The sequence below is a fragment of the Eutrigla gurnardus genome (genome assembly GCF_963514095.1).
Source record: "Eutrigla gurnardus genome assembly, chromosome: 8".
Taxonomy (NCBI): domain Eukaryota; kingdom Metazoa; phylum Chordata; class Actinopteri; order Perciformes; family Triglidae; genus Eutrigla; species Eutrigla gurnardus.
The window spans coordinates 13363798-13387899 of record NC_139922.1 but is presented as its reverse complement, the minus strand read 5'-3'; the positions used below and the strand labels follow the sequence as shown (position 1 = coordinate 13387899).

Genomic DNA, 24102 nt, shown 5'->3' with positions numbered 1-24102 from the left:
CTCCCTCCATCTTTTATGATCACTACAAGGGGCTCAGCTTTCAGAAGCGGTCCAGGGAGCATGTGTGCAGAGCTTTAATTCCTATTGTATTCGGGCAGTCTTGGTGTTGTGTGAGTGTGTCTGTGTTTTAGCAAAAGAGGGAGAGGGAGATAGAGATGAAGAAAAAGACAGGAACAAGGACCCATCTGTCAGCACAGCGCACGGATCCCTCCCCGTTCCCCTCTGAGTCCCCGGGGACCAGAGCGAGAGACAACTCACTTGTGGCAGTGTTTTTTCTAAGGACGGGGGTTACCCCCATTAATAGCAACAACAGCCAGAAATAGCTAATGTGAGACTGGTAGGCCCACTCTTTGAATCACAAACTTGTTTTCGACAGCTCATGCCTAAATTGAACATCCATCCTTCAAAATCTCAAAACAAAATACCCGCTAAAATGTTCTTTATGAATCTTCTCCTGCACTTTGATATATCTTAGGAAACACATTAACGTCACTAATAGACCGCATAACCTACGCATTAAATTGGTTAGAAACACGTTTAGGAGTCAAAATCAAGCAAACTCATCAGAAGTTCAGATCAGATGTGTCGACTGTGACCTCTTCCAGAAGGCTGGCTATCTATGTTACTGCTTAAATGGCAGCAGGAGACAATTCCCTCTCCGTTAGTCAGTCAGTCATTTGGGAAACCGATGGGGATTGTGGGAGACTGCCGGGCTCCAATTCCCCATGCAGGCTGCAGGTGTGGTGGAGGCCATGCTCACACTCGCGGGACAGAAGAGGCAGTGCATGTGTGTTTGGTGAGGTAGGGGTGCATGTACCTGGGGACCTTTGGGCACAGAGTTGTTGCTGTACACATTGCATGGGGCTACACACACACTCGCACGCACACACACACACGTGCACACACACACATGCACAGCGCTCCTCTTCCTCCCTGCCCACATGCCTTTATGGCCAGTGCACTGACCAGGAGTGATTAGGGCCGTTAGCGAGGTGGATAAATGCTGTTTCAGCACGAGACCTCATCTTGGGCAAGCGGTGACGCGTGAGCATCCAAGCAACAGATGCCCCCACCCCCAACGCTTCCTATATGCAGCCATCTGTTAGGTCTGTTCAATAAATCGTTGGATAAGTGCCTGTTTTTTTTTTTTAACGCGATGTTGCAGATTAGCCACGTGACCACCTCTTATTCCTCAGACATGGAAATACGTCGCGCGCGCAGAAACACGGAGGCAGTGCGGTTGGCAAAGTTCAGTCTCGGTCTCCGACACAGCTGTGCGCAATCGCGCGCACAATGGGATCAATGCGGGGACACGTGCGGCTCGCGAGACCGCGGCCGTCAATGGCCAGCGATGACAATAGACCCCCACTGCGCTGCGGCTCGCCAAGCACGAGGACTGGTGGGCGTTTATTATGCCATGGTATTTGTAGTCAAAAAGTAGAGAAAATGCTCAATATTGAGATCCGATTAGTGCATTAAAAACAAAGTACAGAGGCTATAGTCGATTGCGATGAAAGATCATAAACTTTTATTTTACAAAAAGACCCAATAAAAACAGATAAAAACAATAATTTAATAAACTGAAAATGACCCTATCGAATTATAAATGTATCAAGCATTGAATAAATGTGGTATTATGGCAGCATGTCCCCTGCTTGTGTCATGTTTTAGGCCTGTACCATAAAGTACCTGTCTGTTCAGCATTGCACCAATCGATTCAATAATCAGATAGCCCCCGGGGCACAATATGACGCTAAAAAATGGAAGAAAACAATTGAATGAGTGGGTGAACAACGCATACACCTGCTCTCCGCACACGAAGCTGTCAACATCGTTTAAATGCGCGCACATGGAAGAGCGTCTCTTTACTCGGCGCGGAGCAGGCCTACACTGTGGTTAATTAAGTGGAAAATCCCTAATCCAACCGACTAATGAAGAGATGGACAATCGATTAAGATGGCTAACACATGGACATAAAACAGAATAATACTTCTTTTGGTTAGTCCCGCATATCCAAGTGTGGAGATGAATATGCAAATGTCGCTTTTAGGGTTATTGTTTGATCTGGCTGGAACATGATCCCAGATTGGGACAGGCCGAAATCTGTGACACCTCAGACATGTTACATAAAGAAGTAAAAAATAAATAAAAAAAACAGTTTGATGGACGTTAACGAAATAATGACGAGTCATATGGGGAGAGCGATAGGCCTACTTCCATTTTCCCACTATATCATATTTCACAATATTCAAAATTAGGAAGAGGAAAATATGGTGATGTTCTCATATTTCTGCATAGTGTGAGATGAAAAAAAGTTGGTGATGGTGCGGTGTGAGGGAAATAATCTGCAACTGATGAAAAGTTACAAGTCCATTGTGGGTAGATATGTGAGCCTATACATAAATATCATTTATGATGACCATATTTAGGGTTTTCCGATGTGCGCGCATTTTCTGCACTGAACCCCCCGGTGTTTCAGGACCTCATAATTTACAAATAAAGCATTGTCTGCACGTGCACACGGGCGCGCTCTCTCGCTCTCCGTCACTCACTCATTTGCTGAATCGAACTTCTGGCCACGAGCCCGCCACGCGCGTTTGGCCGGGTTGATAGTGGGTGGGGCGCCCGAGGGAGGGGCCTACCCGGTTAAAGGCAAAGATATTTGAACGGTCGTGCCATTTGGAGATGAAAGTTGCACGCGCACTCATGGTTATCTGAGGAAGCAGGAGAGTCTGGGACACTGGCCGATGCGCAAAGAGACTAAGTCAGCGACTCTGGACTAATCACTCAGTAGCAGCTCTTTAAAAAAAGAAGAAGAAGAAGAAGAAGAAGAAGAAAAAAAGGCTGGTGTTCCTGTACTTTGCGCAGAGAGAGCGAGAGAGCACATCTAAATACAAACAGGTGAGTTTTCAAATTTTGGTCACTATCAATCCAATATAATGAAAAATAACCAAAGTTAATCTTGATATTTCTATCTTAAGTTATGCAAGTGAATTCAGCACATGCACTTGTGTTATATTCCAAGGGACAGAACAAATCCTCTACATTTATTTTATAAAAATCTATTGTCGATTTTAACTGAAATAAAAGTTAGATTTGCAGTTTTCTTGTAGCCCAATTATGCCCAGTCGCATTACGTCCAGACACAATTGCGTGCCTAAAGTTCTGAATTCATAAATTACACTAATCCGTCCCACTTTTACGCATTAGTGCACAACAATTAACTGGGAATGCCGCCCAACGGCAATATCTGTCCGAGGCACGTTTCACTTTTAAAACAAGTATAAATATATATTGATTTTGATTGCATAAAAAGTTCATGCATTTATTCTGAAAAAAAAGAGGAAGCAAACCCTGAGATTTGGGCTGTTTGTTCACATGTGTGTTGACTTATATGATGCCTACCGGTATTTAATCTTTGAGCTTTATGCTGAGTAAATCCTGTCGTGTCCCAGATTGACAGCGTCTCTAGAAATGCAGATCTGTAGCGACTACAGAATAACAGCAGGGGACAAGTCATTCCAAAAACAGCCATCTCTTCCTTAATATCAGAATATCCCACTATAATGCATTTGATATAATTCCAGGACTCCTCTAAATAACATTGGTATGTTGTTGGACAGCATGAGTTAGAGGAGTGAGCTGTCCAGACTGCAGTGCTGAAATGAGAGCGCTCATTCTGGATGAGTTGCCAGAGCATGGCTTCTTGTTCCTGTCCCAAATCACAGTGCAAAATATTTTCCCACATTTTAAGGAGTGGTATGATTTACATTTAGGCCGAAAGATATTCAACACTTGGGGTTGTATCTGTTGATTGACCATTTTTTTTTGTTCCGTTTCTTCAGATCAAAATGATGACCAAACCATTTGGGAAGAGTGGGGATGTGAGTGAGCTGGTGAGCTCCCTCGGCTGGTTGGACGAGGACGATGTCAGCTCTCAGGATGGAGAGGAAAGCCATGGCCTGAATTTAGGGGGACGGATCCATTCCTGCACAGAACTGGGCAGCGAGGATATGGAGGAAGAAGAGGAGGAGGGTGATGATGATGAGGAGATTGGACCAAATGGAGAACAGGCTCCCAAAAGGAGAGGCCCGAAGAAGAAGAAGATGACCAAAGCAAGACAGGAGAGGTTTCGTGTCCGACGAGTCAAAGCCAACGCCAGAGAACGTTCACGAATGCACGGGCTGAACGACGCCCTGGAAAGTCTGCGCAGAGTGATGCCCTGCTTCTCCAAGACACAGAAACTGTCCAAGATCGAGACTCTGCGACTGGCACGCAACTACATCTGGGCTCTGTCGGAGTCGCTGGAGAGTGGCCAGTCCCCTGACAGCCATGGGTTCATGGAGATGCTTTGTAAAGGGCTGTCTCAGCCCACCAGTAACCTTGTGGCAGGCTGCTTGCAGTTGGGACCCAATCCCGTCATGCTCACCAAGATGGACGATAAGTGTGGGCCCCCGGGGCTTGGTGGTGTGGGGGGTCAGACTGGCCATCCCCTCAGCTACCCGTCTCCAGGCCTTCCCAGTCCCCCCTACGGCTCCCTGGAGGCGTCCCACCATCTTCACATGAAGGGATTCAAGGGGCCCATATACGACAACCCCTCCCCTAACGAGTGCAGCAGCGGCACCCCGCCGTACGACGGGCCCCTCACTCCCCCCCTGAGCATCAGCGGCAGCTTTGCCCTGAAGCAGGAGCCCTCTCCCTGCGATTCAGAGAGGAACTATACAGCCCACCCCGGCCACCATGCCCACTACCTCTCGTCCCACCATTACCCCAGTTCCACAGCTGGCCTGCCAGGGGGACCTCAGGGCCACCCACTTTTTCAAGCGTCCCGCTACGAGCTGCCCCTGGACGTGGCCTTTGACTCCTTCGCTCCCTCTCACCTGATCACCTCTCAGATGGGCAACATGTGAAACGGGACCATGAACAGTCGGGAGGTCCAGTGATTGACTCTGTTATGAAACTGGCCAGAAGAGAAGCTGTTGAATGAACTGCTGTAAAAAAAAAAAAAAAAAAAAAATGATGGTATAGATACATTTGCATTAAGTTGTCTAGTACTCTGGGAGAGCACCGAACACTCAAGAGAGAAACTCACCACTTCAACTGAGTCTACCTGATACAAACACGCACCCATAACTTTTCATATTTATATTCTTTTGTTATGATTATTTTATCTGAATTATGCTTGTTTCAGAAGCTGCCCCCCCTCAGTTTTAAAAGTGACGAAAGATGATTTTACCGAATCAGACATCCACACTAAAGCATCACATAGATGTTTGAGATTGAACAGAAACATGAAATTGAAGAAAGAAATTGAGCAAAAAGTCATCCAGTCTGAACCGAAATTGTGCACTGAGGCCTCACCATAAGAAAAAGCAATGCATTTATTTATATCTGTATTTAATATTTATTTTGATAATGTCTTGTCCTTTTTATATTTTTCTCAGCACAGTTTTTCTTTTGCCATCTTCTTGGTTTTTGTTGTCAGTCATAGCAGCTGTACTGTATTTAATTTATTTATTTGAGGTCTTTCAGGTACTTGTTTATTAGGTGTCACACTTTGTCATACTATACTGTTGTAAATATTTTGCTGTTTCGCACTTAATTGAATAAATATTCTTATATTATATGCTATTTCCATAGTAACAATACTTGCCATGTGTTTTCTTCTGTTATGCAGTTATCTCATAATTTGCCTTGTTGATAAGAGTTGTGAAATACTTTGACCCCAAACTCTACTTAAGGAACCACAAGTCAGAAGAGTAATGCTGACTATTTTCTGTCATTTCAAAATTAAGTAAATTATGCTCCTATTAGTGTATTTTAAGTGGTGAATCAATTCCAACTCACAGATGAAACTCACCTTATGAAAGTTCCCTTTGCACACATTAATAAAATCACATAATACAGCAGAACATGTGTAAGAGCATCCCTCAGTACTTTGATATGAAGGAATATTGTGTAAAAAAAAAAAATGAATACACAAACGCAATAAAAAAATGTTCTCGGACGAAAGAAAATGAATGATAAGTGACCCAATTTAAAAATGTCTCCCCACCAAAAAACATGGATAAATAAATATTAAAAAAAATGAAAATGACATTGCTGGAACAAAAGAGAACTTTGTGGCAGGGTGTGTGTGTGTGTGTGTGTGTGTGTGTGTGTGTGTGTGTGTGTGTGTGTGTGCGTGTACGTGTGTGTGTGTGTGTGTGTGTGTGTGCGTGTGTGTGAGAGATGCCATTCAGGGCTTGCTCCGAGGTTTCTATCAGGTCAGGCTGTTGTGGGCCATGGGAAAACAGCTCCAGGGAACAGGTGAACGTGTCACAGAGGCTTTTCTGAGTCTCTGCCTTTCGCTCTTTCTCACACACACATGTCCCATTTTCCCATCTAGCTCATGCCAAAACACTGTAGGGCAAGAGCTCATTTTCAAAGAATGCATCCACATTAACGCAGAGAGAAACACACCAGATTTCTATTCAGAGACAGAGCATATGGAATTGAAAATAATGAAACCTAGTCTCACAGTATATTTAAAATATGTTTTTTAAGTTGAAGGGAAAAGAAATAAACAAAGTATTCTGATGAGGATTTCCAGATCAGTTGAAACTGGCAAGGTTCCTAACATTTATATCACTCAACCAATGACAAAAGACTCTTTTTGACTTTAAATTATTGTGTTAAAGGAAATCATCACACTTGAAATAAACAAAGAACAGGGTGGCAGGGTATAAAAATAAGGAAGTGAGAGCAAGAGCTGATGCGTTCGAGTGTCTCTATCATTGTGGTCCTTTAGGCAAGTGTAAGAATGGGAAGGTACCTCGTAGGCTGTTGTTCAAGAGGACCCCCTCCTTCAGCTACCTCTCCAAAGGTTTGTCTTTTTCAGTCTTGGCAACAGTGGAGAAAGGCTGGAGGAGAAAAAGGGAACGATTGTTTTGCTGGGCGCCACTGGTCTATTGTGAACGCAGCCTGTTCTTTCTCTTGACCTGTGACCTGTATTGTTGTGGGGCTTCTCGTTTGGGGAGGGCAGACAGCTGGGGGTACAGCGGGGGTGGGAGGGGGGGGACTGACGGACAGCTGGGCCAATTTGGAGAGAGAGAGAAGAGAGTGAGAGCATGTGAGAGAGGGAAGGGGGGAATTAGTGTCAGGGGGGGAAAGGAGAAGAGGAAAGAGAGGGAGAGGGCAAGAGAGGTGAAGAAGGTCCTTGCTTTCCATTCACAAGTTTGTCCTCTCTGCCCCTGTGTGTCAGTGTGCCATAGGAATGACACATAGCTCTACACTCTACACGCAGGCACACATTTGGTCTGTGAGAAAAAGCACTGGCAGAGTTAGCTGGCGTACACCCTCTTTGTGTCCTTGCTTTTTTTGTTATGGCAAAATGGTGTGTGTGTATGTGTGTGTGCGTGTGTGTGTGTGTGTGTGGGGGGGGGGGGGGGGGAGGAGGGGGGGGGGGGTGCAGGATATGGGGATTATCCTTCTGAGTCCAAATACATGAGTGGGTGGATATAGAAATAATCCACGTAAATTAACTTTGGATACAAGATTACAAAACAACAGAGATGCAGGACAGTCTCTGGAGATTGGGGCACGGTGGTGGAGAGGTACTATGGTAGTTACATGGAGCAATTTACGAAGACATGCATTTTATTAGCTCAAAATGTTTTTTAAGGCAGAGGTCTTCAACGTTTTCAGGCCAACGACCCCTTGGTTTATAGTGACACGGTGGAGGGACCCCCCCATTACATACTGTATAAAATTGTGTTGCTTATTAAACCGGGCCAATAATTATGTGAAGTGCAGCCTATAGTGCCATGCTAAATGTATGTATACAATTCTAAGCCATTAAAATAATAATTGTTGACATTCATATATAGATATAGAACATATTGTAATTCTATAATGTCATTTCTACATCACAATTTAAAAAAGGAACATTTAACAAATAGGAAGATTTGCTTATTATAGGTTATCTTCATGTAAATGGATATTATTTTAAGTTTTGTGAAGTTTGGGATCAAATAATTTCCTGAATCCCCTGCAGTAACTCTGTGGACCCCCTAGGGGTCCCGGACCCCCTGTTGGAGATTGTTTAGCATCTGTTTTAAAGTTTTGCATTTTGTGCCAAAATTGCATTTTGCTGGTGCAGTTCAGAACATTTAGCATGTTAAAATGATAATAAAAAATACTTCAAAATGTGCAACAAAAAACCTGTATGTACTTTACACAGGCCTCAAACACCAAATTGGGTGTATCAAGTGGCTCTCATGTATGATAAGGGCATGGAGGCCTCTCCGTGGAAAGGGAACACATGCTCTGTCATGCCGTCTTGGCCGAGACAGCAGGCAGCAGAGTGCGACCTGTGGCTCGATCCCCTGGGAGAGCGAGGTCATGTCAGATATCAGCCCGCGGAGAATTAATGGTGCCGCACTCTCTTGATTCCTAAACTGACTGATGTGGTTTTTTATCTTAATATACATTAAACAGTAGGTCCCAACAGCATGAGCCTCGATGGCAACATAAATTAAATATAACACTGAAGGTTATGCATTCTGGCAGAGGTGGTTGTTGCCACAAACAAAAAAAGAAATACAACTAAAGCTGAGATACATTTTTTGAAGTGCAGAATAAAGCTCACTCTCAGTCCCCTTCTTTCTCTTGTGCTTATATTTTAGTTTCTATGGGCAGTGGATTTAATCCACTAGCCAAACAAGAGTGACTCCCACTCAAATGAAAAGGTCCTGATCCATAGGAGCGAGATAGAGGGATAAAGCATTGTGATTAAGATTGTATTAATGGGGCCATAGGAGGCTGGATGGCTTTAATCAGTGTCTGTGTGCCGGTAATCCCTCTGCCTTTAAGCTGGGGCGGACACAGTGATCCCCCCCCCTCCCGGGCCACTGTGTGCATGCACACATATGTGCACACACAGACACGCCTCTGTAGGGGAGCACAGGGACACGAGAGCCCAGGTTGAGAGGAGGAGCGCCCCGAAAAACACAGACGCCGTAGACTGAGAGGAGCAGCTGGTTGAAGAGATGGATGGAGGGAGAGACAGAGAGAGATGTGGGAAAAGGCAGAAGGCAACAATGAAAGATTGCAGGGCTGGTGTTATGAGAAGACGTGGTGTTTGGGTTGGTCACAGTCAACACGGGGGAGGCAATCAAAGAACAATAATGTTCCTGAACCAGGCTCCATCTATACCCAGACTTGACTAACATTTATAAACTCTTGAGACAGGAATAAAGTTACTTCCAGCTTTAAATTATCCAAGGATGGTAACACATCTTTTAATTAAACACCCCTATCCCCCCTGGTGGAAAGTTCAAATAACTTGTGGTCCGAGAACTAATTCTAAACAAATTAGTATAACGTGACAGTTGGCTCCACTGATGCAGGAGGAAAAGAAAAAAAGGAGACGTACACGCGAGGGAAGGAAAGAGCTTGCGGACTCATTACCTTTGGGAGTGGGTTTGAAAGGTGACATTGTGTGCGTGCGGATAAGGGGTGGTCCTTCTCCTCCCAGAGTTCTCCGAGAGTATTAGGGTGTAGGAGTTAAAGAGTTTCTAATGGGATCTGGATGCTGTCGTGTTTACCCCCCACCCTCCCCCTCATGCACGCCCACTCATTGTGGAAGTTGCTGGGCTTTGGGACATCACAATGGGCTGAGTGTAGGGACAGATGGAGGTCTCTTTCGAACAGGGCACAAAAAAAAAAAAAAAACAGCCAAGGTAGGAGGGCCGTGGTGTCTGAGAGAGCAAGCAGCCAGCATGCCCTACTGCAGGGATGTGGGAGAACATTAGAGGTGGAGGAGGGAGAGGGGAAACTGAAAAGGGGATTCCTAATTATAATGCAAGGAAGAGTGCAACTTTAAGTCCCTCTGCTCTGGTGATCGTCAGTAAATTCAGTGTGATCAAGACAGGTTCACATGGCTCTGGATCAGGATCACTGTGCAGTCTGGCCTTCTCTGACAAATGACCTGTATGCACGCCAGACTTCATAATAACTTATCCTGCTTTGTGTGGTCTCTGTGGAACACGCCAGCAAAACCAAAACGATTAATTTAAATGCATTCTTAGTGCGCAGATGTGAAATACTGTTCCTTTAAGCACCGTTTATAAAGGGTTAAACCAAGTCAGGCAAGAGGGTCAATGCTGAGGTCATTAATTTGGGGTAGTGTAAGGGGCATCAGGGGAGAGGCTTTGGTGCTGATGAGAAGCATTGGAGGAGGGTAGAGGGAGGTACCAGGCACAGGAGCAACAGATGGGGCCTGATGGGAAGCTCAGGTTGTAAACTTTCTGTTAGTAACATCTGTCCGTTTGTCCATCTGCCACGCTCACTGTTTACAGTTTGTTTTAGCAGAAAGCCATTAATTAGATAACTGCAGTCGAGGCCATTGGTGCGCCTTTTGTCACAGTATATTCATTTGATCAGAAAACCACATGCATGTGTAGTAGAGCAATGCAGCTTCCTATTAACGTAATGATTTACTCTCAATACATTTTAATTGGGTTTATATTTACTACTATAAATCTGGCGTGGGGAAAACCATGACGCCAAGCTCCCAATTCAGTTACAGAAGGATCCTAACAAAAGTTTTGTACCATTCCCACCAATAAGCCCATCACATCTGTGCTGTTCAGGGACGGAAGTCACACCGTGCCTCCTTTTTGTTCATTTTCTGGAGCACACAAATGGGATGGAACACATTCTGATAAGTTATATTAGCCAATAATGGAAAGAAACTCCTTCAATCTGTGTACTTATGCACATCATGTACCTAACAAAATCAATCTCATCAATTCACAAACAAGACAGCCACATGTATCCAATGAATAATTTTGGCCTTGATAGCAAAATGAATGAATGAGGGAATATCTTGCAACAGCATTGATTTAAAAGCACAACACAGCAAACACTTTTTTTTTTTAAAGAATTTAAGTTTCATTGGAAATGTTACATCACTTATGGGTATTTTACTTTTTTTGGCTAAAAATAGCCTCTTCAATTTGCTCTGCAGCTAGCGGATAAAGGAGAATTAAGCAGCTGATCTGGGCTCAGTGGCCAGAGCGTTACATTAGACACTAATCCAGAACAGTGGAAGGTTGGAGAAGGGATAGCATCTTTTAATCCTGCACTCCATCCAGCCATCCCTCCTATGAGACACGGGGAGAAATGCACTCAAACTGAGCCCAACATCTTCTCATCCTGCTACATGAAAGTCACGGAAATCCCAAGATGTTACACTTTTGCAAGTATTAAACCTTAGTTCTTGAAATGCTGAATGAAAGCAGTGAAGTGTTCCAGTGTGACAGGGCTTTCTTGGGAGTGTTAACTGCATGAGCACCTTTTCCATTGTCAGCAGTAGCATCCTTAAGGGTTTCCTAAATCTTAGTCCTGGCCACTGGGTAAGGCAAGTGTCCTGGGGAGCCCTCAGTGCACACTGTCTCCCTATATGTAACAGATGTTACTGGGGCAACAGTTGGTATTGAAAGGGAGGGGCTTGAGGCCATCTGTCCAGGGTCAAGGTTTGAAAAGGGGTGGTAGAGATGGTGGCACGTTCAGGAAAATGGTAAGTATTTGCTTGAAAAGAGGGAATATAGCCCACATTGTAATCCTGCTCAATGTGCGCTTTCATTTCAGATTGCCTTTGTGAGTTTTTTTTGAGTGTGAGATTGTGAATGTGTCATGTAGGAAAACTGCAGTTTTGGTGCAAATGCACCATCTTGTGGTTGAAGACAATACTACAAACAAAGTGCACCATTACTCACAACTTTATTGATAATTTAAACTGCCATTACATCAAACGCATGCTTCACCATTAAGATTAGTGTGGCAATAAAATCACAATAAATGGACAGACTGTGTTTTCAATTAGATAGAGTCCCACTGAGATTTAAGGCTCTCAAGCATATGGTCTATGCCATCTCGCAAATATGCCATCTTCTTATGACAAACCTTTTTCTGGAGGAAAAACAGAGAATGTGGAACAAGAGCATAAGTTAAGCAAAACCCCACTTCATTGCACATAATCTACACAGATCTCACTCACGAGGTAGACCTTCAGCCTCTCCTTTTCCAAATGATTGACGTCAGCAACAGTCAGCTCGGTAAAATCTTTATTCATGGTTAAGAATCCACAGTTAGGGGAGCGTTTGGAGTGTTCAACCCTGGGCAGAGAAAGTCAAAGGGACAACATGTGAATGTGGCACACAGAGGAATGATTGTTATCCTCAACCCTGGTGCTAACAACTGCTGACCCCAGAGGTCATAGATGAGAGATGCTTTATGCCATCAATTTCTTCCTAATTACTTCAAACAATTGTTTGCTTTAATAAGTGTTTTTTAATTATTAATGGTTTGCCTCCAATTTGCAGCCTATTGAGTTTTAATGGATACAATAGAATAGGTAGATAAAATGTTTGCCATGTGTCCCAATTTAAAGTACCAGGACTATCAGGGGGTCTTCTGTCAGTTTTTTTGAAGGAGACCCAGATTTGTTTTGCCCATTTTCCTTTATACAAAACGCAAATTAACTATGACACGATGACATAAATTACATACCAATGTTTTGAGAACAAATAACATTTTGTTATGATTGTTTTTTTTTGTTTTTTATACAGGAGTTTATTTGTGGGGTTCCCAGGGACTGTCTCTTTGGACTCTCCAGTTGATCCAAAATGCTGCAGCTCCTGTTCTGACAAGAACCAGGAAAAGGGGATCACATTACTCTTATTGCATTAGTTTCTCTGCACCGACTGCCTGTAAAATCCAGAATAGAATTTAATATCAAATAAAAATAATGGTCACACACCATCATCTCTTACAGAGCTTGTTACTCTATTACCACACAAGAACACTGTGCTCCCAGAATGCAGGGTTACTTGTGGTTCCTGGAGTCTCCAACATTGGAATGGGAGACATTCAGCTATCCGGACGCTGAATCAACTACCAAATTCAGACTGGGTGGCAGACACCCTCCCCACAGTTAAGAGTAGACTTGAGGCTTTCCTTTTTGAGAACGCTTATGCTCAGGTTGGTCTTGGACCAGCACTTAGTTAAGCTGCAATAGGTCTAGACTGCTGGGGACTTCCTCTGATGCACTGAGCTCCTCTCCATCATTCATGTGTCATTAACGCATTTGAATTCTTCCACCGAATCTTTGTATTTTCTCGCCTCGTAATTGCAGTTGGACCGTGGTTGTACCTGCTGCCGTGGCTCTGCTTGATATCCACTGCTGCTATTATTACTGAGTCATATTTTTATTATTTATTATGCTACCATTTCTGCCTATTTATTATTATGATCATCATCATTGTATTATACCCACTGCTGCTGTTGTGGTAATCATGTTCTAATTATTGTCTGCCATTATTGTTATTACTGCTATTTCTGCTCCGATTACATGCATCATATCCGTCACATGGATTTACTATGTTGTAATTTTTGTTGTCCATTCTGTACACTTCTGACAACTATTGCACTTCTGTCCACCCTGGGAGAGGGATCCCTCCTCTGTTGCTCTCCCTGAGGTTTCTGCCTTTTTTCTCCCTGTTAAAAGGTGTTTTTTTCTCTCAGTCGCTGGAGTGTGTCGGGACAGAGGATGTCGTACTCTGTACAGATTGTAAAACCACCTGAGGCAAAATTGTGATTTGGGGGTACATCCAGACAGACAGTATTAGAAAAAAAGTGTTGGAAAAACTTATACTTGAAATTAAAAATACAAGAATGAACCTGAACATTTGCATGACGTCTTTTTTTTTAAATGCACTTTTTTTTTTTTAATAGTAATCAACTATGACGATGTACTGAAAATGAAATGAAACTATACCAAAGCTAGGTGAGATATAGGAAGTCAACATGCTTTACCCACCAGGGATCGTCATCTGGCTCCCAGCCCTCAAGCTCGAGCAGACAGAAGAAACAGCAAGCAACATCAGGCTCGTTCACACTGGGACAGTGAACAAACCCAGCCTGGGCCATCTGCAAAGACAAACACACCAGCAAAAGAAAAAGCAAAAAATGCATTTATGTCTAAAGCAGACAGATTTAAAAAAACAAAACAAAAAAAACACACTAAATTAAGGAATATATTAGCTGATATCTCAATAACAAATATGACAGGTGCACCATAACTGCAGGTGGAGACAGGGAGAATGAAACCAGCAGAGGAGCTCCTTGTGACCCCTGGGAGGAGTTAAGAGGCAGTAACATGGTGTATAGCGTTGCTCATCAAGTGAGGTGTCAGCAGCCCATCCATCATGTTAAGGGTGGGCAAAGTGAAGGGCCTGTGCACTGGACACCCGATGCAATGAAACCGAATCCGACACCTGCTTAACTGTATATCACAAGCTGTCACAGCCTTAGATAAATGGTTGTAACATAAAATTGCGTAACTTGACGTGTAAGCATGGTTGGGGGGTATATGAATTATTCTCAGGAGTCATAGTCATGTACTAGTAATATTGTGATTAATGTGAATTAGGGGTATTCTAAAGGGCTTAATAGCTGTCTGGATCCTGAGTAAAATTAGAGTAAAGTCCCACACATGACCTCCTGTTGGCCTTCTTACCTTAAAAGTAGTTAGTGCCCTCCAGTGGTGGAATGTAATCAAGTACATTTACTCAAACGCTTTAGTTTAAGTATAGTTTCAGATTCAGAGACATATCAAATACAAACCAATTCAACTGTGATGCATTATTGTGGATTAAACTACCCAGCGGTATAGCAGCATAATGAATACTGATGTTTGGACTATGGTATTGCTAGTTTTACATGTTTTCTTCCACTGCTTTCATTGCAGACAAACCACTCTTGTTTAAATACACACTGCGATTGTGCATACAAAAAAATAAATACTTTTGAAAGCATAATAATTCATAAATACAGTATTTCTGAAAGCCTGTTATAATTAATAAATATTCCTGAAAGCCTGTTATAATTCATAAATATTCCTGAAAGCCTGTTATAATTCATAAATACAGTATTTCTGAAAGCCTGTTATAATTCATAAATATTCCTGGAAGCCTGTTATAATTCATAAATATTCCCAGAAGCCTGTTATAATTCATAAATATTTCTGAAAGCCTGGTATAATTCATAAATATTCCCGGAAGCCTGTTATAATTCATAAATATTCCCAGAAGCCTGTTATAATTCATAAATATTCCTGGAAGCCTGTTATAATTCATAAATATTCCCAGAAGCCTGTTATAATTCATAAATATTTCTGAAAGCCTGGTATAATTCATAAATATTCCTGGAAGCCTGGTATAATTCATAAATATTCCTGGAAGCCTGTTATAATTCATAAATATTTCTAGAAGCCTGTTATAATCCATAAATATTCCTGGAAGCCTGGTATAATTCATAAATATTCCTGGAAGCCTGTTATAATTGATAAATATTTCTAGAAGCCTGTTATAATTCATAAATATTTCTGAAAGCCTGGTATAATTCATAAATATTCCTGGAAGCCTGTTATAATCCATAAATATTCCTGGAAGCCTGTTATAATTGATAAATATTTCTAGAAGCCTGTTATAATTCATAAATATTTCTGAAAGCCTGGTATAATTCATAAATATTCCTGGTATTCCTGGTATAACCCAGCAGTTAAAGGCCAGGGCGGCGTTCTTACCTTCTCAGGTGTGCAGCTACATTCCTCTCGGAACGGCCAGTCTACAAAGCTTACTACGCGAACTTCATGACTGTACATTTGGTCATAAGAGGAAAACCTGTCCGACAGTACATCTATGCTGGCCATACCGTCAGCTAAAAAATAAACAGGCTCAACTCAACGTAACGTGATGTCGCTGTGGACAGCGTTAGCAGCACGACACAGGTGTTTTCAGTTTGGGCTCATTAAACTCACCGTTCCGGGTGGGCGGGGCTCTGATTGGTCCGTCAGGTCAGCGTGCTGCGTCGACGAAAGATCAAATCAGGTACAGCAGCGCCGACTACAGCCACAGTTTTACATTCATTTCAATATATTCTCTTGGTCTTAATAATTGCTCGGTTACTTTACACTTGAGATGTGTTTGTTTGGCATTTTCAAAATGTCTAGTCTGCCTCAGTGCTGCACTAGACCTGTATTATTGAACATTATTCTACAGATTAACAGGAAGTTAATAAGGAGATACGACCAATAATGACATGCAATATGAAGACATTATTTTACACGTGATGCAATAACACCTGTAGATTTATGTACATCATTCACCATGTCAATATTCACTTCAACATTTTAATATTAATATAGACATTTTGACAATTATAGTCTTTTTAGTACCAAATTCCTGTTTACCTCATCTGACATGATCCACTTAGAAATGGAGGTGCTTGAACATGCAAATAAATATGGTGCTTTATAAAAGAGAAGTCAACTTCTCAAAAAAATAAAAAAAATAAAAAATCTACAGCCATATCAACTGCAAAGTAGCCTTCATTTAAATTCAAGTACATCTTTGTCGTTTTTTTGCTTCTAATAAGTCGGGATGACCCTGGGGACAACGAAAATGGGGTAAAAAATGACCGGATTTCTCCTTTAATGAAGGGAAGTGGAGGAACTTAACTCCCCCTGTTGGCAAGTGAGACAAATTGATTGTTTAATTATTTCTATACTTCTGTATTGTTATGCAATGAGTTATATCCATCCATCCATCCATCCATCCATCCATCATCTACCGCTTATCCTGTATTCAGGGTCTAGGGGGGCTGGAGCCGATCCCAGCTGTCATTGGGTGAAGGCAGGGTACACCCTGGACAGGTAACCAGTCTATCACAGGGCGGACATGTAGAGACAGACAACCATTCACTCTCACATTCACACCTACGGGACATTTAGAGTCATCAATGAACCTATCCCCATCCTGCATGTCTTTGGACTGTGGGAGGAAGCTGGAGAACCCGGAGAGAACCCACGCTTACACGGGGAGAACATGCAAACTCCACACAGAAGGAACAAAGTAAAGCCACAAAGCAAGACCAGGCATCATTCTTGATTTTTTAGGGATGAATTTCAGTTTCCAGCTGCATATATTTAAGAAATGTAAACGTAAACACAGACATAACAGCCAGGAAGTCAACTGTCCAATTTAATGGTTTGTGGTGTAAACTTTACTTGCCTGTGAGAGACAGGCACAGTCCTGGTGAGCGGTGTGTCCCTGTAACATTACCCCTCGGGCCCCTGGGTGCTGAAATGTGCTTACAACTGTAAACTGCTGTCCTTTTCCCCTTCTAACCTTATCTTCCAGCAGAGCGCCTAGAGGAGAGCGTGGACACAGTGAGCCTGCTTATAAGGCTGGAAGTATTTGATTTTCATGCTGCATGTGTATCTCACTGAAACGGCCCGCTGAGGTGATGCAGTGTGATAAAATGTTACTGGAGCCCCAAGTGGACTGTGTGGTGGGTCGCCGCTTACTGCAGACAGCGCAGAATAACATCTAGCTCTGAATTTACACATGCGTGTTAATGTTGTCACTCAGCATTTTTCCAACGGTTGTTTTTCGGCCTTTCCACATTGCTGCAGCAGTTTGCCCTCCTTCATTCTTATTTTCTGTGCTGAAAGTGGTCGCCTGTATCGCACCACGGATGCTTGTGTAGATTAGAGCTTATTTACAGAGGTTTAGCATTGTTGTACAACAAATCATCTTTTCATCGATTGACATTTCTCTCCCCTCTGTGCACTAGATCTCACTTTTGCTCCGCTTTCACTGACACTTGATTCTTCCCTTCTGCCCTTCTGCTCTCTCTTCTAACACAACGGCCCTCATGTATTAAGATATGCCACGATTAGCTACTGGACTGTCTTGTTTTCACACGGAGCTGAGAGAGGGAGGGAGGGAGGGAGGGAGGAGATGTAGAGAGGCGGAGGGGAGGTGACAGAGGCAATGTGTTTGTGGTCTCTGTTTCCACATGTCCTTTACATTGCCAGCGTGTGTTGTTTGCACACACGGCTCTGAATGAGAATAGTTGAGGATCTTTCCGGACATATTTCTTCCATCTGGCCATTTTTCATGCGGGAAGGTATTTTCACAGAGGAAATAGCTGTTTCTCAGTGTTCCTGTACACGGTTTGGAGATTGGACTCAAGCAAGAGCAGGAGGACTGGAGGTACAATGTGGAGCACAGGTAAGAAAGGAGCCCTCCTTCTACTGCTACAATATCAGTCTACTTCCATTACTGTCACTGTGGGCAGCAAGAAATACATTTTTTTACTCCCATCTGTATGTGTACTGTCAGTTCATTATTATGTCAGTTTTGGGGGTTACAAATATGCTCGGATGTGACACAAAAGAAAAAATACATTTGTTTCAAAGAATGATTTCACTTTATACTGAGTCTTCATTCTTGGGTCAAACATATGCATGTCCCTGTGGAGAGCTGACAACTGTCCTGACAGCTCCACCTGTCCTCTGCTGCCCTCACAACCAGACCGGACACCGCACATTTAGGGTGAGGCTGATCTGACACTGTGTGTGTGTGTGTGTGTGTGTGTGTGTGTGTGTGTGTGTGTGTGTGTGTGTGTGTGTGGCATTTGTAGTCAGATGTCAAACTTTTATAGCGGGGTCATAGTTGACTCTTCAAATAATTTTTTTGTTCCACCACATCACTCTCGGATGAGGAATGTCTGGAGACGATCATGAATTACTGTCTTCTAAAATAAACACATCATTATGAAATAACGACGAGGAATGTGTCAGCCTAACATATTTAATCAAACGGGGACAGCTTAACAGAAGTGATTGTTGTTTAGTTTCACCCGAGTATGAACCACAAGTTATGGCATGAATGTGTGATCTGAATATGGTTGGTTGGAAAGATTTCCTGTTCTCTGGCACTGGTGTAAAAACGTCAGGGACGTGCGAGATTGTGACAGTCAACATCAACATTCTCCATCTCCGAAGGCGTGGATCGGCACACCCACCTGTGCACACACACAGAATCCTCAAAAACCTATTTCTTTTTGTGTTATGTCTGTGAAGCTTTAGGTACTTTCATTAAAAAGCATGATGCTAAAGCATAACAAAGTAACAGGGCTGTAACTTATCTTCATCATAGAATCTTCACAACTAACTTTGAAATATTTTTAGCTTGAAATGTCAGAAAGAAATAAAAAAAAAAATGGCGATGACAGTAGAGCACAACAGCTTTGGATGTCTTATTTTGTAATATATGTAATATAATGTAACACAAAGAAAACCAGCACATTCTCACGTTTGAAAGCCTGAAACCATCACATGCTTTGCTTAAAATATAACTTATACGAATAATTGATCAGCAAAATAGATATGTATAAATATTCTTTTGATCAACTAAAACTGAACTTAAAAGTGAGAAACAATCAGAAAGGTACAGCGGGCCTCATTTCCTGCACATGTCCACACCTGATCAATACTCTAAATTTAGTGGGATGATTATCCCTCACAGCTGCAAACTGATATGCTCAACTTGCAGACTAAGGCCACTTCAAGGGGAACGCAGAGGTCCTTCCCTTCACAGTGAGCCGGCTTGTGTTTGTGCTCTTAATGAAGATTTCATAGTCTCATAAACTGTAATTTATTTTCTGGTAGCTTTAGTAAATGCTTTGCCACATTATGAGGTGAAGTGCAAGTATGCTGATGACCGGTACTTGCCTTGCCCCCTCACCTTTGACCTTCATAGGCAGTCTCTAAATTCACCACCGCGGTGCCAGGAGACACCCAAAGCATGATGACCTACATGTGGACTCAGTATGAACAGAAATCCCTTTCATGACACCATGCAAACAAACGCTAGAAGAGGAAGAAGAAAAACAGATGAACGTAGGTTTCTGGAAAAAATCACATAAAGCCCGCAGGCCCGCTCTCATGAAATATGACTAGAATTTATGATCAACAGAAGTTGCATTCTGACATTGCGTTTGAGCCGTTGAGGAAGTGATTAACAGTCTGTCTGGAGGTGAGCGTAGATTTACTGGTTTTCCTTTGAAGGAAAGAATGAGGAAGACTGATCATAGAATTATATGAATGAAGGCGTTTGATGTCTCTCTCCCTCAGGTTTGATAAATCTCTCAAAGGCCGTTACCGCACGTCAGCAAGTCGTTATTATCCCTCCATGCTCAGCAGTCGCTCCTGTCACATTTGACCCGCTGCACTCACGCGCAGTTTATTCACCATTCTGCCCATAAAAACAGTCCCAGTAAGGATACTGGCCTCGGCAGTCAGCTTTTGTCAAGTCTATTGTACAGATGGTTTTCAGCATGAGTGAGGTATTTGTGATTCAGTCTGACAGGCCATCAATACAGTACCAGCTGTGCCTCGTGTCTGTGGTTCCCTCATTTAACAGCATGTGTTGACATGACTCTGGGAACATATCAGCCTCTCCACTTACACCGTGTCGTTTTCACCTTTTCAGAGTGCAGTCCAGTACGGGCCAGGGTCTCTACAGCTGGAATATTTAGACAGATTCCCAGACACGCTTTACGGGGGATTAATCCTGTGTTGACAGGTTTACACCAGAAGGGGGCAGCATATGTTAACCACTCATCACCATCCAGGCTCAGCAGGGGTGTCTATGAATCACACTGTGGGACATCACCCACCATCTCTGGGCACAAGCTGCTCCTCTCAGGGTTAAGCAATTATTTTAAGACGTTGTAAAGGTGTTAAGGTTAGAATTAAGCTGACGCTGAACTTTTTTGTAGAGGCATTAATAAGTGAAGTACCTATAGCAAGTCAAGATTGCAAATGAGCTAAAGTGAATTTATTATTCATTCGAGATAGTGGCCACTTAACATGTGTCTCATGATACGCCCGTCCAAAGGTGATAGAGGCCCTAAGAAAGATCGATCTGTGGCCAATGGCAAACGGAGAGATCTAATAGCCCAATTTCCTCCCCTATTTCCTTTCTCCTCTTCCTTTCTCTTTCCATACCTGTCCAATAATCTGCCATCTGTCTTCCCCCAGTGGCCTTCACCCCACCGCCGTCTCCTCTCTCTCTCCTCTGCCCTGTCCTCCCTCCCTCGTCCTACCTATGGATGATGATACAGGATCTCCTTGCTCCGATTTCACCCTCTCATCATGACATCCATTAAAGTGGCGCTGGGCCCTGGGCCCCCGTTGGCCCTACAGCACATTAGCACTCGGCCCATTGAATGCCAACAAGGACCGGCTCTGAATTATTGATACCAACACAACTAATGAGGAAACCCTATCTCAGCTCTTTTGCTGACACACAAATGCAAACACACACACACACACACACACACACACACACACACACACACACACACACACACACACACACATAAATGCTCATGGAAAGACTTGCACACATAGCTGTATTGATGATAACTATTGTTCGAGCTGCTAGTGTCCCATTTTCAAAAAACTAATATCCTCAGCGCTTGGTCCATTTCCTGCAGATACGATGTGTGTTTGTGCATTTGATTCAAGGAACCACAGGCTTACATTTCCTCTCTAATCTGTGTTTGTCCTTTTACACTGTAAAACCTTTGATGCACTTCCACACCCGCGGGCCAATTATTGTATTCTAACTGCTTGTTTTTATTACTGCTGCAGGTGTTAGATCATGGTGGCAGTTGCGAGAGCGGGAGCATTTCTGTTCACCTTTTGCTGAGCGCTGCCATATGTTCCCGTAAAACCGGCGGCTTTTAGCGAGTGCGTTTTAGCCCCGAAATTTACAATCTGTAAGAGCTCGTGTGGGTGGTTTTTGGCCCCTGAGTCTCCCAATGTTTACATGCGATGGCTTAAATTTGTGCAGTGGAGCTGCTGTGCAGGGAGGTATTGGAGGTGTCAGCCAGCCTCCTTAGTATTCACTCCAACACCCTGTGACTCACAGCCTCAGCCTGAGAGCGTGAGAAGGGTGGGAGGGGTGGAGGGGGGGTAGAGATAGAAAAGAAAAGAGAAGGAGAGAGCAGGACAAGAGGAGGCAAAATGAACATCAGGCAGCATTTTTTTCGTAGCCCCAGGCTCACGTGTTTGTATCTGTGAGTTTGCAAGCATGCCTGCCCAAGGGGATTAATTTTTTGACAGCTTTGTTAAGCCTTCTCTTACGCATTGAGTTTCTCAATAACATTGTGGTGTGATTTTCTCTGGCTATCTTGCCTCTTCACAGGGGGAACTGAGAGACAGAGAGGGGGAGAGTGATAGTGCTTGGACATGACAGCAGACGTTGTTTGAGTGGTTTCTTCGTGTGGTTTCGTAGTGTGGAGGAAGCAGACCATAAGAAGCTGGCCGTGAAGCTCCTCCTCAATTAGTGGCTGCATCGCTATGGTCCACACAGTTTAATTCCCTGCAGCCCCTTCCGCCCGTGTCCGACTCCGTCTTTGTATTCCGTTCTCCCGGTCGCCTCTTCTTGTCACTCCACATTTCTTCATCCCTCTGTCAAGTTGTATTTAGTTTAATCTCTGCCCCTCCTTCTTCTGTTTCCTCTGCTCTGTCGCTTTCTATTTCATCTCTCCATTTTTTTCCTTGCGCCCCCCCCCCCCCTCCCTTACTCCACTCCCAGTCTGAATTCCATCGCTTTGACGAGAACACAGTGGTTGGTAAAATGCGTAACCTTGCCCGGGCAGGTTAAGAGACTGAGGGGGAGAAGGACAGAGCCACACAGAGGAAAGGTTAATCCTTTAACAAGTCCACATACACATGGAAGACAGAGACGGGAGGTTAAACCACAAACACGATAAGCAGAGCGTCCAATCACGCTCTTTGTGAGGGGGAGTGGGTGAGAAGAATATGGCTAATCAAAGGGAGAAACAGTGGTTTGGGGGGGGGGTTTCAGTCAAGCTCTGTCTCTCCTTCATGACTTCCACTCTGCATGATGACAAGTGTCTGCCGCTGTTCTCATTGGACGAGGCAGCCACCAATCAGAGCAGAGGCATGTAAGGTGCCTTTAGGTTATACCCAACCCCAAAAAAAACAAGAAACACATAGAGAGGGAGGGAAAAGCCAGAGTGGGAGCGGGAGTGTGTGCGTTTCACTGAGAGACCAAAGCGGTGAAATGACACAGTTAAGAAGAAATTGCTCGTCAGCTGTTTGTTGGAGACCACCACCGTTCCTCCTGGCTGCTGTGGAGAAGAAGATCGTGGCTCTGTAGCCTCCTCTTTTGATTGGCTGTCACACTTTAGGCTCCCCCTCCTCTCTTTGACTCCCCCCAACCCCCCACTGTCTCTCTCTCTCTCTCTCTCTCTCTCTCTCTCTCTCTCTCTCTCTCAGTCTGTCTCTGCTTCTAACCCCCTCCATACTGTCCTCAGGCTTACCTGAGCCACAACTGCAGAAACGCTGGACCCCCTCCTCCATACACATACACACTCAAACACACACACACATTCACATTGACACACACTTGTGTGCTCTCTCCCTCTCACACACACACACACACACACACTCAGCTTTTCACCTGGAGAGGGCAGGCGCGACGGACGGCATGTGCAGCAGCAGTCTCTCCTCACATCTCGCGCTGCCTATCTGAGTCGGCTCTTTCTGCAGAGTGGAGAGGAACTCTGAGAAGAGATTTTTGGAGCCTTTGCCCTCCGGTGTGAAAGCAGGCGAGACGGGGGCAGCGAGGGAGCACTTGTCAACCCAGGGACACAAAAGGCATCACACGTCATGATTTTGGGTGAGTTTTTTTTTTCGCTCTTTGGTGCATGGGATTTTCGGAGAGGTCAATCGTGCAGTTGGCTCACTAATCCCTACTTAAACTTGGCCACCAGCAGCAGCTCTTCATTAACAGTGTGTGCTCTGCTCGGCGTCCACGTCTACCAACACTGAGCTCCGGGATGAGCCTTTAAATCATGGCCAGTGCGTGTAAATATGAAAACAGTGTGCCGTTAACATGGCAGGTGTGAGTGATGACAGGGAAGGTCAAAGTGTTTGGAGCTGGACTGTATCATTATGGGCTGTTTGGTCACGTGACCATGGCTCGACCATTCGGATGTCCTCCAAACTGAGGTGAAGTGACAAAGGTTTGTTTCACGCCAACGTACTGACAACAGACGAAATGCTGACTTATACAAATAATCAAGGAAATCAAGGATCCAATCCCTCCGTTTGGAGCGCAGTGCAGCTTTTAGTTATTACACAAGGTTGTTCTGTTCTGAGTCAGCCTG

At 43.7% G+C, this 24102-nt stretch overlaps 3 protein-coding genes across 4 annotated transcripts in view; 2 read left to right on the top strand and 1 right to left on the bottom strand.

The window, feature by feature from the left end:
- The first annotated feature begins 2862 nt into the window (after positions 1–2862).
- Positions 2863–5883, top strand: neurod4 (neuronal differentiation 4). The gene is made up of 2 exons (XM_084014864.1): positions 2863–2901; positions 3846–5883. Exon 2 carries the CDS (start codon positions 3852–3854, stop codon positions 4908–4910), a length of 1059 nt encoding a protein of 352 aa, XP_083870990.1. The 5' UTR covers positions 2863–2901; positions 3846–3851; the 3' UTR covers positions 4911–5883.
- A 5976-nt stretch (positions 5884–11859) lies between these two features.
- Positions 11860–15757, bottom strand: birc5b (baculoviral IAP repeat containing 5b; the record flags this gene model as incomplete). Its single annotated transcript, XM_084016291.1, has 4 exons — positions 11860–11955; positions 12044–12161; positions 13865–13974; positions 15632–15757. The coding sequence occupies 4 exons, from the start codon at positions 15755–15757 to the stop codon at positions 11866–11868; spliced, it is 444 nt and encodes a 147-aa protein (XP_083872417.1). The 3' UTR covers positions 11860–11865.
- A 2186-nt stretch (positions 15758–17943) lies between these two features.
- Positions 17944–24102, top strand: part of znf385a (zinc finger protein 385A) — a 57659-nt gene continuing 51500 nt past the window's right edge. The window contains exon 1 of one of the 2 annotated variants that reach the window (XM_084016288.1): positions 17944–18122. In XM_084016288.1, coding sequence (XP_083872414.1) covers positions 18110–18122 — 13 coding nt within the window. In that variant the 5' untranslated portion in view covers positions 17944–18109. Of the gene's footprint in view, positions 18123–23246; positions 23613–24102 lie in introns of those variants that run through there. The other variant, XM_084016289.1, reaches the window with a different exon arrangement.

Excerpts from the sequence above, each read along its gene's own strand:
- neurod4 (XM_084014864.1), top strand. The coding sequence starts at position 3,852 with ATGATGACCAAACCATTTGGGAAGAGTGGGGATGTGAGTGAGCTGGTG.